Below are 15,270 nucleotides of genomic sequence, written 5' to 3' on the forward strand. Positions count from 1 at the left end.
TGAGTCGTGCTTTCTAATTGGCCAGAACCCAAACCCCACGGATCATACGTCTGCACCGTTGGATGCTCCCAGATTGAACGACGATCCTCATCCTTTTTGACGGCACATGCAGTTTCGGTTGTAATTTTATTTTTATGCACAAAATGCACGTTAATCTCAAAAATGTCTTAAATATAGCTAACGATACCTGAAATGCGCCAGAAAATCAAACTCGTGGTATAATGGTGATTGCGTACCGTGGACATTTTTATGAGGCCAAACGATGAAGTCACCGACCACAGGAGTTTGAATTGACACGTCTCCTTTTGGAAAACCATGATCCTTCATGTGAGATGCTCCGGTTTGGAAGGAGCGGTCATCAAAACTTGTGCCAAACTTTACCAATTTTTTTCCACGGGGTCGTGAGAGCACGCCACAGGCACACATCGATTTTGATGATGTCCGAACTCCATCTGAATTTTCTATAATTAAAATACCAACTAGGCCTACGCCAGTGGCCGCACCTCACGGCCGAAATGTTTGAAACTTCTCCCCGCTTCTCGAACAAACGGATGAAAACTCACAATGCGACGCACAAATGGTATGTACACCTTTGCTAGGTTGATAGCAAGGGCGTATCATAGCTAGTATCACGCATGCCAACTAGGCAATTTTGATGAGTTGTCATAGAATTAATTAAATGAAGAAAGAGAGGGTTAAGTATCATATCATGAAACCGTATCATAATAAATGTTATGCTACTATGTGTCATGCATGACAATATAAATAAAGTACTACATATGATACTAGCTACTCTATGATACTATGCATTAGAGCGAGTAAGTACACAATATAGTGACATAAGACTAGCGACAATGGGTAGTAACACAGAATGTTACTAGTCTATGTTACTACCTATATAGTGGGGAGTAACATATGTGTAGTAACATGCAGCACTTCATTTATTAGGCTATAGACTCATCTTGCCTTGAGATGTGTGATGTTACTCGGACTAGCCACAATGGGTAGTAACATAGACTAGTAACATGCCCATGTGTTACTAGTCTATGTTACTACCTTTATAGTGGGGAGTAACATATATGTGTGGTAACATGCAACACTTCATTTATTAGACTATAGACACATCTTGCCTTGATATGTACATGTGATGTTACTCATACTACTAGTAACTAGCTATGTTACTACTTTCCTCTCTTTCTTCATTTATTGCTTGCCACATCATCTACTTAATTTATCTAGATATGTGTGATGTTACTACCTATGTTAATCCCATTGTGTAGTCTCATACTATAGTAAGACTATACCCACAGTGGGAGTAACATAGGTAGTAACATCACACATATCCACTTTCCTCCATTTTTTCATTTATTGCTTGCCACATCATCTTTTTTATCTAGATATGTGTGATGTTACTACCTATTTTACTCCCACTATGGGTAGTCTGGCTATAAGGAATAGAATAATATATATGTGCTTATTAGTTGGAGGAAAGAGAAGAGAAGCAGGCTCTTGGTTAGTAGAGCCAGCTGCAACACGAGACCCAAGACACTTTGTGAGGGTTTAAGGTGGGCCAACTATTGATAAACTAGTATGCATATTAAACTTATTATTGTACTCTTATGGGCCCGCTAAGAGGTTGATTATATATGACATGGCAACTTCTTATAGCCGACCCTTGGCTGTATTATTAACCATGCATGTTGTTAGTGAGATAGCTAGTATATCATAGACGACTAGCTAGTATCAGACTAGCCACAGTGGGAGTAACTTCAGCAGTAACACCGACTCCAACTCAGCAAACTTGCTTATCTGGCAATAAGTTAATGAGGAGAGAGATAGTTTCAGCAACTTAGCTAGTTACTGTAGCATCACATGTCCCAATGCAATATGAGTCTGTAACCTAAGAAATGAAGCTTTGCATGACAGACACTTATGTTACTACCCACTATGAAGGTAGTAACATATATAGTCTAAGGATATGTGTATGTTACTAGTATACTACTCTCCATTGTGGCTAGTCTCATACTCCCTCCTTTCCGGTTTAGGCTGGTTGCAATGGTATTATCATAAGCGGTATCATGCATGCCAACTAGACTTTCTGGATGATGTGGCACACAAGAGAGGATGTAGTATCATATCATGATACCGTGTCATATTAAATGTTGTACTACTACTTTTTGTGATGCATGACAATTAGTAAGGCAACCTAAGATGTTAACTTATGATACTATGCATTATGGAAGTAGTATCCTAGCTACACTATCATATATATGCATGCATGATACTACTAGTATATATATAATACTCCCCATTACAACCAACCTTATAGGGCTCAATTCATAAATACGGTCATCTATGATATATACTCCCTCCGTAAACTAATATAAGAGCGTTTAGGTCACTATTTAGTAATCTAAACGTTCTTATATTAGTTTACAGAGGGAGCTAGTACTACTCTATGATATTATATATGCACTATCACTACAAAAAATACACTTCCGTGATGATACGTGTTTGTCACAGTAGGTCACGTTTTTTGTCATGCATGTACATCCATGACAAATTTATGACAGAATCAAGATAGTCATACCTGTGCTGTCGTAGAAGTGTTCCATGACATTACCAAAATTATCATCACGGAAGTGTCCACTTCCATGATGATAAATCGCGCGTCACAGAAGTGCTTTCGTCAAGGGTGACCAACACGTGGCATCCACCGTAACGAAACGCCGTTAAGCTATCGGGTCCGGTTTTGGATCCGATAACCCGTTAACAGCCCCGACCAATGGGGATTTTCCACGTGTAAAATCATCATTGGCTAGAGGAAACATGTGTCGGCTCATCGTTGGGACAGATGTCATCCACTCATTGGACCCAAAGCGCCTATGATACGTCGACACGTGGCATGGCCCAACAGAGGCCCATTCCTGTGAAAAGGCCGGCCCATTTGACTTGGTCAAAAGGTGGCGGGCCGGCCCACAACGGCCTGTTCGCATATAGCCCATTTACAGCCCGCTAACCCAGGGCCCGTTTATGGCCTATCCGAATTAGGCCTAGTAACGTCACCAGGGCCGTCCAATATAATTCCAGTCCGTTTTAACTTCCGGCCCATGTATGGCCCATGACGTCTTTTGGCCCATATGAGGCCCTTAGTAACTCTCGGCCCATTAACGGCCCGTGGTAAAACTGGCCCGTAATGAACAGTGTATCACTTTATACCCATTAACGGCCCATTATTCCGTTGGGCCGTTTCGAGCCCATGTTATCATTCGGCCTTCTCAGGGCCCATTTATTCTTGGGCTCATTTCCAGCATTCATTTACTTTCGGCCCATTACTGTCATTTTCTGCTTGTGGGCCAAATACAGCCCGTGGTTACAGTCGGCCCGTTTATGGCCCGTTAATACATTGGGCCGTTTTCATAGCGTCATCAAATACGGCCTATTAACGACGGGCCATTATGGTCGGCCCATGAACGGACGATTTCAACTCTAGCCCATTTATGGCCATAATGTGGTATGTTATTGGCCCATGTTTGGTCAACCGATCATACGGCCCGTAGAAGGCCCATTGATGATATGGCCCGTAGAAGGCCCATTGTGTCTATGCCCCGTAGAAGTCCCATTGTTTCTATGGCCCGTAGGAGGCCCATGTTAAGTACAGTAAATATGTAGCCCATTGTTAATGTGGCCTAGTTTTAAAAAATAGGTTATTGCAGCCACTAGCAAACCATGGAAAAAGAACTACGCTGACTACAAGAAAACAAATAAACAAGACAATGGAAATAAATAAGCAAGCAACTTACGCTAGGCTATCATGGCTATTACACATATTACATCCACTGGGCATCAAAGTTCGCCACAAGTGCAAATGTAGGGAACAAAGCAGCATATAAACGCCGCAGCAAAACAAGTCCAGAACTGAAATCACTTCAGAAGAGCTCAAGAAACAATATCCTGGGTACCCATAATGCTGGCAAGATGCTTAGCAAGCTTATTAACTTTCTCTTGTTTGGCGCTTAAATCCTCCAGCACTTGCTGTTGCACCAGAAAGTATGCATCTGAATTCTGCAGGGACTTCCTCAGTCCTTCGGCTTCCTGTCACATAACATCTGATCAATGTCTTTCAACTTGAAGTTGAGACTCAAGAAGCCGAACTGATTCAGGCAGTGAGTTCGAAGAGCTGGTGCCAGCAGTAGTAGCCAGTAACTCGAACACTACATCAAGAGAGGACTTTGGGATTGTCTTAGTGTCTTCAATATAGTTTTTATCAGCTTTCTTGGAGAACAACAGGGATGTCTCACTATCTTGAACCTGATCTGCATTACTTCCTTTACCATTGCATAATGGGGTACTCTTCTCCAATATTTTATTCGCGTTCTAAAGGAGAAACAAACAAACACATCACAGGTCTACGATGTAGCATATGAAACTCATTTTGGTAAACCAGTTCAGTAGTAAGGTGGACAGGATAACAGCATGAAACAAACATATTCTATGTAGTATGGTCACTGTATGGTCTATATCATTCTAGTTTATGTTGCCAAATCAAAATAGATATAGTTCGAATCATATCTATTTAAGACAAAGCAGCATAGAAAGAATATAAGTGTGGGAAACTACACAGCAATAACAACACTTGTAATGTGCATGGCATCAGAACATAACTATTTATTCAATTGAAACTGAAATCAACATAGAGCAAGTTACAACAGCAAACACGTTAAAGAAACAGGTTTAAAACATACATGTTGCGCCATTGGAGTTTCAATTGCATCCTTCAAATTTGAAATTAGTTGGTATGAGTAAATACAGTGATGCAAGAGCAAAGTAGTATGAACCATAGCCACCGAACCTGACCTGAGAACAATTCTTCTTCTGCTTTAAGCGTTGACTTGGGGTTCGGAGTGGTGGTTCTCGTGCTTTGGGCACTGCAGTTGCCTTACAAACTGCTCGTGTTTGGGTGCTCTGTGGTGGAGACAGTGCTGTGTCAACGGGAACTGGGTTACTATCTGCTGGGGTTGGGGTTAGAAGGGGTGTAGCTGGTTCTCTATCCAACTGGGTAGGGGTACAATCTGCGTGAGTCTGGGTTATGTGTGGTGGTGCTGGTTCTTGGGCAAGTACAACCGTGGTTCTATCTCCATCGACACGTAGCACAATGTGACGCCCCAAGACCGGAGCTTCAGACGCGTTCCATGTTTTCCGAGTTTCATTATGTGATTTTTTTTGTCTGTTGCATTCATCATTGCATCATTTGCATTGCATCATGCATCTTCTCCATACCATTGTTGTGTTTGTTTAATTTAGTTGCTCATGTGCATTGCAACTTCTTTTCTTCTCTTGATCTTTCCATCAACCCCATGCTCACTTCCAACTTGGTTTCACCCAAGTTTCAAATCCCTATGCCACTTCTTTATTTCCCTTTTCTCTATTTATTTGAGTTGCAAATAGAAATGCTCAAATAAATTTTCATCTTCTGCCCATAAATCATATTTATTATGTAGGGTCATCTAATAAAATTTAAGCCCATTTGGATACAGTTTGGTTAGGTTATAAATTCATGCAAGCTTGAATTAAATTCAAACATGTTCCTTTGTGTGAACTTTATTTCTCTCTAAAATTCCTTTCACCATTTTATTTAAATTCCTCATATTTTTATGAGTCCGGGAAAATTGTCCTCGTGCCCAGATTCCGCCCCTACCTTCTCTTTCTTTTCCTTCTCTTTCTCTGTTTTGTTTTAAAAAGGAAAAGGATGGAGAGAGGAGAGCCAGCCCACCTGGGCCTCCCAACGACTAGTGCGGCCCAAGGCCAAGGCCCAGCCGTCCGTCGCCTAAACCTAGCCGGCCCAAGGGGATGCTCAATCCCATCTCATCCACTCCCTCTCGTCCTCCCACGCCGTCGCCACACGCACGCCCCACGCATCGAGCCAGGAGGCCGTGCTGGATCCCACCTCCTCTCTCTTCGATCTCCCAGCGCCGCCAGACTCCTTCAGCCGATCCCCATCTCTCCCTGGCAACCATCGCTCTTCCTCCATCCTCTGCTGCAGCCTCGCGCGCCCAGGGCCCTGAGCAGGAGCGCCATCCTTGTCTCCTCGCTCGCGCCTCGTCCGTTCCCATGGGAATGCCGCCCGGCCACAGCCACCTACGCGCCCGACGCCGCCCCGCCTCCAAGTTCGCCGCCGCCTCGCCATCGCCATGGCCCGAAGCCGCGCCTCGGTTGCTTCTTGTACCGCAGCCGCCGGCCTCTCCTTCCTCCTGCCCGGTTCCCCCTGCCACCTTGCCGCCATCGAGCTGCGCCGCAGCGCCGACCTTGCTATACCCCTGCAGCTGCTGCTTCGCCACCTCGCGCCCGCGCCTCTTCCTCCCTCCATTCATCCGCAAGCGCGCCACCGCCTTCTTCGAGCAGCAGCAGTTTGTTTCGCTGCCTGCTGAGGAGCACCCGACCCGGCCTTCTCCTACTGCTACCTCGAGCAGTACCACCACGATCTGCATGCCCTTTCCGCCATAGTGGATGACCGCAATGCCCCACTGTCATCATGCACCTCCACTTGTTGTTGCTGTTGACGTCAAGTTCGACCACCGAACATGGATTAGCGCCAAGTACCCCGGCGGCCCTCCAAGCATTTGGATTCGACAAGTTCGACGACGCTCTTGTACAACTACGTTACCGAGACCGGCAAGACCAACTACACGAAACCGCCAAGTACCTCTACGCACGGATGCATCAAGGTCGCCTCAGATATCGCCAAGTACACCAACGAAAAGACCACACGGATGCTCGAACGAGTACTGAACGAAATGCCGAGTACCACGACATGACCATCGACATGTACCCCTACACCGCACCGAAACGCCAAGTTCCTCTCCGAACGTGTGTACGACTACCATGGTCGAAAGAACCGTATACCACTACTGTCTCCGAAGAACCGGGTAACGGAACCGTCAAGTTCGACTACCGCCAACATGTACAACTACCGTCGCCGAGTCGCGAGAACCTCTTCCGTCGACCCTAGAGCATGCGAGAACGACTACTTCCACTACGAACATCCCGAGAACGTCTACTTTCCCTACACCACATCGAACTCGTACCGCTCCGATAATGCACACTACAAAGGTATAACCGCCGAGATGGGCGTCCGAGTACGAATGCTTGTGTTGTATGAGATGCACCCTTTGTCTACACCGTGTCCGTATTGTCACTCGTTTCCATGCCACTAACCCATGGGAACCCGGTATCCGGGAGCACCCCATCATCCTTGCATGACACGCCCCCGTCACTTTTCCTTTTGCACCGGCATCTCAATCGAGTTACCGGAAACGGTGTTGCCATGGCATCATTTTCGGATTCGTTGCCGTGGCACCCTTTTCGTTTCCGCCACGATGACAAATGCTTCATATCATGCTCTTGCCAACTTTTCCAAATTGCATAAAACTTGCAAACGTCATCCGCATCACGATAACAACATCAAGAGTGTTTAAATTGTTGTTTGCATTAATTTGCTAAATGCATATGGGGATTTACCGGATTTGTTGTCGGTTATATCCGGCCCCATTTAAATTGTTTAGATGGTATAGTTTTGTTATGCTTCACCTCTTGCCATGTTAATCAACATTTAATATTGTTGGGTACCTAAACAAGATAGAACTAAATAATTGTTGTGGTGTTTCGCCAATATGCAACTCGTTGCATATTGAGCTCCACTTAACTTGTAGTTTTGCTTGTGCATATCGCCATGCCATGCCTCATTAAACAGGACATGCATCATACTTGGTTGTGCATCATGCCATGTTTATGTGGTGGTTGTCTATTATGTTGTTTTCTTCTTTCCGGTGTTGCTTCTTCGGGTTAGTTCCGATAATGTCGCGTTTGTGAGGATCCGTTCGACTTCGTCCGTTTGTCTTCTTCATGGACTCATTCTTCTTCCTTGCGGGATCTCAGGCAAGATGACCATACCCTCGAAATCACTTCTATCTTTGCTCGCTAGTTGCTCGCTCTATTGCTATGTCGCGATACCTACCACTTGCTATATCATGCCTCCCATATTGTCATGTCAAGTCTCTAACCCACCTTGTCCTAGCAAACCATTGTTTGGCTATGTTACCGCTTTGCTCAGCCCCTCTTATAGCGTTGTTAGTTAGGTGAAGATGGAGTTTGTTCCTTGTTGGAATGTGATTATTGTTGGGATATCATTATTATATCTTGTTTACTTTAATGCACCTATATGCTTGGTAAAGGGTAGAAGGCTCGGCCTTATGCCTGATGTTTTGTTCCACTCTTGCCGCCCTAGTTTCCGTCATACCGGTGTTATGTTCCTTGATTTTGCGTTCCTTACGCGGTTGGTTATAATGGGAACCCCTTGACAGTTTGCCTTGAATAAAACTCCTCCAGCAAGGCCCAACCTTGGTTTTACCATTTGCCACCTAAGCCTTTTTCCTTTGGGTTCTGCAGACTCAAGGGTCATCTTTATTTAAACCCATGGGCTAGTGCTCCTCTGAGTGTTGGTCCAAACTAGAGCACCTTGCAGGGCCATCCCTTGGCAACTTGGGTTACGTAGGCTCATGTACGCTTAGCTTATCCGGTGTGCCCTGAGAACGAGATATGTGCAGCTCCTATCGGGATTTGTCGGCGCATCGGGCGGTCTTGCTGGTCTTGTTTTACCATTGTCGAGATGTCTTGTAACCGGGATTCCGAGTCTGATCGGGTCTTCCTGGGAGAAGGAATATCCTTCGTTGACCGTGAGAGCTTGTGATGGGCTAAGTTGGGACACCCCTGCAGGGTTTTTGAACTTTTGAAAGCCGTGCCCGCGGTTATGGGCAGATGGGAATTTGTTAATGTTCGGTTGTAGAAAACTTGACACTTAACTTAATTAAAATCCATCAACCGCGTGTGTAGCCGTGATGGTCTCTTTTCGGCGGAGTCCGGAAAGTGAACACGGCTCTTGTGTTATGCTTGAACGTAAGTAGTTTCAGGATCACTTCTTGATCACTTCTAGTTCACGACCATGCTTTGCTTCTCTTCTCGCTCTCATTTGCATAAGTTAGCCACTATATATGCTAGTGCTTGCTGCAGCTCCACCTCACTACCCTGTCCTACCTTTAAGCTTAAATAGTCTTGATCTCGCGGGTGTGAGATTGCCGAGTCCTCGTGGCTCACAGATACTTCCAACCAGTTGCAGGTGCCGATGATACCATGCAGGTGACGCAACCGAGCTCAAGGAGGAGCTCGAAGAAGATCATATTCGTTGTGTTGTTTCGTTTTCCAGTTGATCAGTAGTGGAGCCCAGTCGGGGCGATCGGGGATCTTTTGCATTAGGGGTAGTCTTCTTTTATTTTGGTTTCGTAGTCGGACCTTGATTGTATTCTGGATGATGTAATGCTATATTTATGTATTGTGTGAAGTGGCGATTGTAAGCCAACTCTTTATCCCTTTCTTATTCAGTACATGGGATGTGTAAAGATTACCCCTCTTGCGACATGCCTACAATGCGGTTATGCTTCTAAGTCGTGCTCCGACACGTGGGAGATATAGCCGCATCATGGGTGTTACACACGATCTTTTCTGAAAACCGTGTTTTTACTCCCACAGATACTGCCATCACCCCTCCAATTGAAATGGCTAATAAACAAGAAAAGTAATTGAATGTACAGACATTGTAAGATAGACAGGTGCAATTGATAGTAGGGAAGAAAACAAGACATGAAATAATTCACATTTATGCTGTCTAACCAAACAGAATAGCAGGACATAATTTCAAATATATGATGGCTAATTAAACAGGATAGCATGACACAATTTCGCATGTATGATGGCTAACTAATCAGGATAGAATGACATACTTCAAAATATGATGACTATGTAAACAGGATGACATGATATAACTATACGATGTGTCTATTAAAGTGGTTGGCATGCTATAAATCACAAACATACCGTCGATGGAAACATGATGACATGATATAATTCACGGATAGAATGACATAATTCAAAATATGATGACTATGTGAACATGATGAGATAATGTAACTATATTATGTCTTTAGAAAATGGGTTGGCATGCCATAATTCAAATACATGCTGTCTATGTAAACATCATGGCATGATATAATTCAAATATATGATTTGTATACTAAGGAAGTGAGCAGAGAGCAATCGCATATATGATGTGTCAACTAAGGAGATGACATTCAATATCGTGTATATGATGTAAAAACTAAGCATTGCAATACAAAATATGCATGATATGAGTAATATAACCCTGCCAAGTTTGAGCATACACCTCAGGGGGATAATAGGACTGGTCATCTGCCTCCGAATCCTCCTCTGAAGAACTATCTCTAATCAGCAACATATCTGCTCAACCAGGTAGCATTGTCTGCTCTGAAGACCTTGTTTTCACTCCAGATTTCTCCGTCACCAATTCAGATGGCTGATGCATAGGAAGAGCAGTTGAATATACAAACATTGTCGACAAAAGCAATGAGAAATACAAAAAAAGGACGGCATGATATAATTCACATATATGACGCTTGGCTAAACAGCATGGCATTGCATAATTCACATATATAATGCCTTGCAACAAGATAACATTGCATAATTCACATATATAATGTATTGCAAAAAGATGGCATTGCATAATTCACATATATGGTAATTAGACACTAAACAGGTGGCATTCACACAAATCATGTCTAAACTAAGCAAATGACATAGCAATGCAAGATATCATACGCACGATATGAGCAACATAACCCTGCCAAGTTAGAGCATGCACCTCGGGAGGGGGGGGGGAATAGGACTGATCATTTGTCTCTGAATCCTCCTCTGAGCAGCTATCTGTAACCAGCAAGATATGCGCTTCGTCAGATAGCATTGTCTGCTCTGAAGACCTTATTTTCACTCCAGATTTTTCCATGACCGTGCCGAATGGCTGATACACAGGAAGAGTAATTGAATGTACTAAAATTGTTGACAAATTTAATACGTAATAAAAAAAATAATGGCATGATATAATTCACATATAAGATGACTGGCTAACTAGGACGGCATTGCAAAATTCACATATATGATGCATGGCTAAACAATATGGCATTGCATGATTCACATATATGATAAAGAAACTAAACAGATGGCATTGACACAAAGCATGTCTAAACTAAGCAGATGACATCTTTGATGTATACAGTAAGCAATGCAAGGCACCATATGCATGATATTACCAACATCAGCATGCCAAGTTAGAGCGAAGACCTCATGAGGTAAATATGAGTGGTCTTCTGCTTCTGAATCCCCCCAGAACAGTTATCTTCTTCTTGATTACGATCCGAAATGGGTGGAGAGGGACTACCTTTGCACCCACCATGGAGCGACATCTGCATGAAATTTTATTGCCACAATCAAAGGCCCAAAACAATGATGACAAATGATGCTAATGAATATTGCTAGACATATGGAAGTAACCATAATGCAGGCATGCAAGACTTTCCAGAGCAATAGGTTGCAGAGGATTCAGGGAAGATCAGATAGTATTTCAAAGAGTTTTGTGAAACACGTGAACAACTAGGGATGACTTATTCCTGATAACTGTGAGGAATTATTCATAGGTGTATTGGCGCGGAAAGGAACTGCGGGACAATAAGCACAAAGGATTCTCGAAACATCGAAGAGTATTTCGAGGCATCTTGTAATAACAAGAGCATTTGGGAAAGAAATGTATGAACAACAAGTGTAGGTAATTATCTATAGGGATTTATCGGTGGCTACAAACTCCAAAAGTGGTGGACACACGGGTGTCGGGAAATTATTGGAGAGTGGTTCGGAAGGTCTGATATAACAAGCGATGATTTGGAATGAGTGGCTCTCCAGAATGAAGCAGTTACGAGATCTTAGAGTTAGAGTTAGCAAACAAACTATTTAACCAGAAAAAAAGAGAAATCAGGGTTGAAGTGTATTGGGTCCACGACATGCTCTGTGGAGATTGGTGCCCGCGGGTGGACGGATAGGAGAGTGTTGCACCGAAGAAATAGGCTTCGTTCCTACTCCTATTAGTTTTCGATTCGAAATCCAAGAGAAAAAGACACTCCTTGGGGCGGGGAGGGTTTGCAAGCCGATATCTTCCGCGGACAATCTCCCTCTGCCGCCACCGCCATCACCACCGCCCGCCTCCACTCCTCCGGTCCGTCGTTTTCGTCCTTGGTAGGCCGACGCGAGAATCGCCCGACATCGTTCGCCACCGAGATCTCCACGGACGCGCTGGGTCTCCGCTGCACCCAGCCCCTCCGCCGTTGACATACCACGCCGCCACTCGCCGATCTATGGCATCCTCGTCTTCGGTTACACGTCGCAAGAATACTTCCCCGCTTCTGGTCTCCACCCCTGCTGAGGACACCCCGCACCTCCATGGCGATCGGTCCCTTCCACCCCCGCCGGCCATCTCCGCCGGTCGCCGACCTCGTCCGCACCCGGCATCCTCAGTCGAACGTCATCGGGCTTCTCCGTCCTCACTCTCAGGCAATGAAGATCCCCTCCACCGTGGTCGCCTGACCCGTCAGTCGCAGTCAGAAAGCTCGCAGCTTTCCGAGGATCCTCCCCGGCCACTCGACTTCTCCGCCAAGCATGGTCACCTGATCAAGGCACTTCCTATGCTTAAAGTTGGTGAGTTTATCTAAAGTTCGGCAATTGTTCTTGCTATTTGACAAGTTAATGTATACTTGGTACCTAGGCCTTAGAATCAAGTAAGAACATACAGCTGCTTGTCTAATCAGGTCATATGTCTCCTGCAAACATGTATTAAGATGTTTGACATGCTGTTAGGGTTTTAAAAACATGTTGCTTGAAACAAGGGGGAAGTAAACAAAGGCAATTGGGAGAAAATGTGATACAGTTACATGAGTAGTTTACAAATTGTATTCAAGGGTGATATAGATTTGCATAATGGGAACAAGTAGAGCAGTTAATGGTACTAGTTACATAGAAATTTTTGAATAAATAGATTGCATAACCATTTGACTCAGGCGCATTGTGATTTCTTGATCAGTAAAACATAGTAGTTAGTTTCTATTTTGTAATTTTCATTTATCTGTTTCTCGGAACAACAAGTATATCAGAATCGTCACTTAAATATGAGCAATCCGGATTTTTCAGTTGTACTCTGGTCATATAGCTTCGAAGTTAAATTGAAAAGGAAACGCTAAGCAAATACAAACACTGGAAATAACTGTTAAGCGACTTGTGGCACGTGTGATGCTGTTTCTGCTACTACGCAGCATGACGGATTGACTGTCAGCTCCAGATTACTAGACCAAAACCAACTATCTTAGCACTTCATCTTTGACCTAAACAATAATTAGCTTGCAAATGCAAACCGTACGCAGTCTCTACAGAACTAAAAAACCTCTCTGGGATGAACCTAGAGCATGGAAAGATGATGGAGAGTCAGATGATATGATTCAGGTTTTACTGTACAATTTTATGACAGGGTCTAATCATGTTATGCAGGTTTTTTTTTTTGCTTGTGCATCTTTTTCTGTAAGTTCTTGTATATGTCACTTGATCACATATGAGCGCAACTCGAATCATGGTGAACCTTTCCAATTGAGCTTTCACATTACGGTTCATGAATAATTCAGTTCAAGTTCTATATGTTAGTGATTTACTGGGGGCGAGCCTTGCTGAATGACAAGATAAGCCGTTTCACAACACTTGCAAATGATCTTTGAATCATGTTTTTCTTTTGTCCGTGCTTACATGGTTGGTGAAGACCAAGGTAGATAGAGCTTAAAGACAGGCAAGTAACATAAGTGGACAAGGTTATGATTTATGAGAGAGATGAAGTATAATCCAGTTATTTTTTAAGTCTGACTTTAACAGAACAACAAGAATGCCACATTGAACGTTTGTAACGACTCTGTAGTAGTTTCATTGTGTGTATGGTTGCAATGAAATAAAAATATATTATTATGGCATGTTTGAATAGAAGCCTGTGTTACTTCAAATTCACATGCTCCCCTCATATATCTATCTTAGCACTGTCTCTGTTTCCCTTCTTGTTTCTTTATATTGTTCTTTTTATTGATTTCATTGTTATTTGTAGGTCCTCCTGTGGCCACCAGTGACCCCATAGTTGTATCTACAACTCCACCTCTTGTTCCCATCCCAGTGAGAAGCTACAATTACTTGAGTAAGGATGAGATTGAGGAGAGGCAGAGGCAACAACGCAATATGGCAGAGGTGGTAGTCGTGTACCGGTCCGTTGTACTTCTCATCTTCACTGCTGCACTCTTCTACTATGAATACCAAAGGCTGATAATCTTGGTCTCTGAGATTGCTGCGGTCTCTTGCCTTCTTCTTTATCTCTGGTCCTCCCACATTATGCAGTTTTGGTTAGAGCGTCCAGTGACCGAGGATGCCTCATTGGTCGTGTTTGTTTGGTGCTTAGTGCTTTGCCTGCTAGGGTTTCTTGTAGGAGTGATGATTAGTCCAGTTGCTGCTATGGCCATCACCAGTTTGGCTGCAATATGCATGTCAACATTTTTTGTGCGAAGTCTACATGAGTATCTACATACAAGATTAGCGTGTTGTCTCAGTGAGGTAGGAGACAGTTTCTCCAGTGCCGTGGCTCAGGGAGGGCATACCAAGAAGAGGAGATCAGTTTCTCACCAAGAAGTTGTAGCTGCCAAGCCCCCATGGAAATAGGTAAGATATGCAATTCTACCACTTTAGTCTTTGAAGTTGGAGTTTTGATGTGGTTCTGCATTTTGTCTTGGTTTAGATTTGATAAAAAGGAAAGATAAACTCCAAATGTGCATACATATGAATTAAGTGGGCACGAAAGTAGCTGAATTTGTGATACCAGCCTTTTTATGGACGCAGCTGTTCTGCTCGCGAGCACAGGTGAGCACTTTATCACAACGGCTCGCCAAGGCATCGGGATGTGTAGCGTTCAATTATTCAGCGAAGTGGTCGATCGTTTTTAAAACACGGGAGAGGGGAATACGGTATGCGGGTGTGTCGTATGCCGCGCCGGTGACGGAGCCCGCAGGCGGCGCCGTGACGGGCGCTTTCCTGAGCCGTGGCTCGGGAAGGCGTTGTACTGCTGATCCGTGGCTCGGGAAGTGGGACTTCCGCTGTCGGTGGTGGGCAGGCTAGTAAATGAGGAATCAGATCGTCGTCGTGCTGTCCCCCACCTCTGGCCACTCTTTCTTGGATCGCCATTGACGCACGCGGAGGTCGGCGGTGGATGAAATACACGGCGGCGCTTGTGGGGATGGAGTTCCT

General features: G+C 44.1%; 1 protein-coding gene across 1 annotated transcript; it reads left to right on the forward strand.

The window, feature by feature from the left end:
* The first annotated feature begins 12,296 nt into the window (after nt 1-12,296).
* On the forward strand, nt 12,297-15,264 carry LOC119297073. Its single transcript, XM_037575016.1, has 3 exons — nt 12,297-12,648; nt 14,087-14,688; nt 14,866-15,264. Exons 1-2 carry the CDS (start codon nt 12,309-12,311, stop codon nt 14,686-14,688), a joined length of 942 nt encoding a protein of 313 aa, XP_037430913.1. The 5' UTR covers nt 12,297-12,308; the 3' UTR covers nt 14,866-15,264.
* Nucleotides 15,265-15,270: the final 6 nt, after the last annotated feature.

Source organism: Triticum dicoccoides, chromosome 5A, assembly GCF_002162155.2.
Source record: "Triticum dicoccoides isolate Atlit2015 ecotype Zavitan chromosome 5A, WEW_v2.0, whole genome shotgun sequence".
In the NCBI taxonomy this organism is placed as follows: domain Eukaryota; kingdom Viridiplantae; phylum Streptophyta; class Magnoliopsida; order Poales; family Poaceae; genus Triticum; species Triticum dicoccoides.

Bases quoted from the DNA above. Each gene is read 5' to 3' on its own strand.
- LOC119297073 (XM_037575016.1), top strand. From the start codon at position 12,309: ATGGCATCCTCGTCTTCGGTTACACGTCGCAAGAATACTTCCCCGCTT. The intron at 12,649-14,086 runs GTGAGTTTATCT...TGTTATTTGTAG, and splicing joins ACTTCCTATGCTTAAAGTTG to GTCCTCCTGTGGCCACCAGT.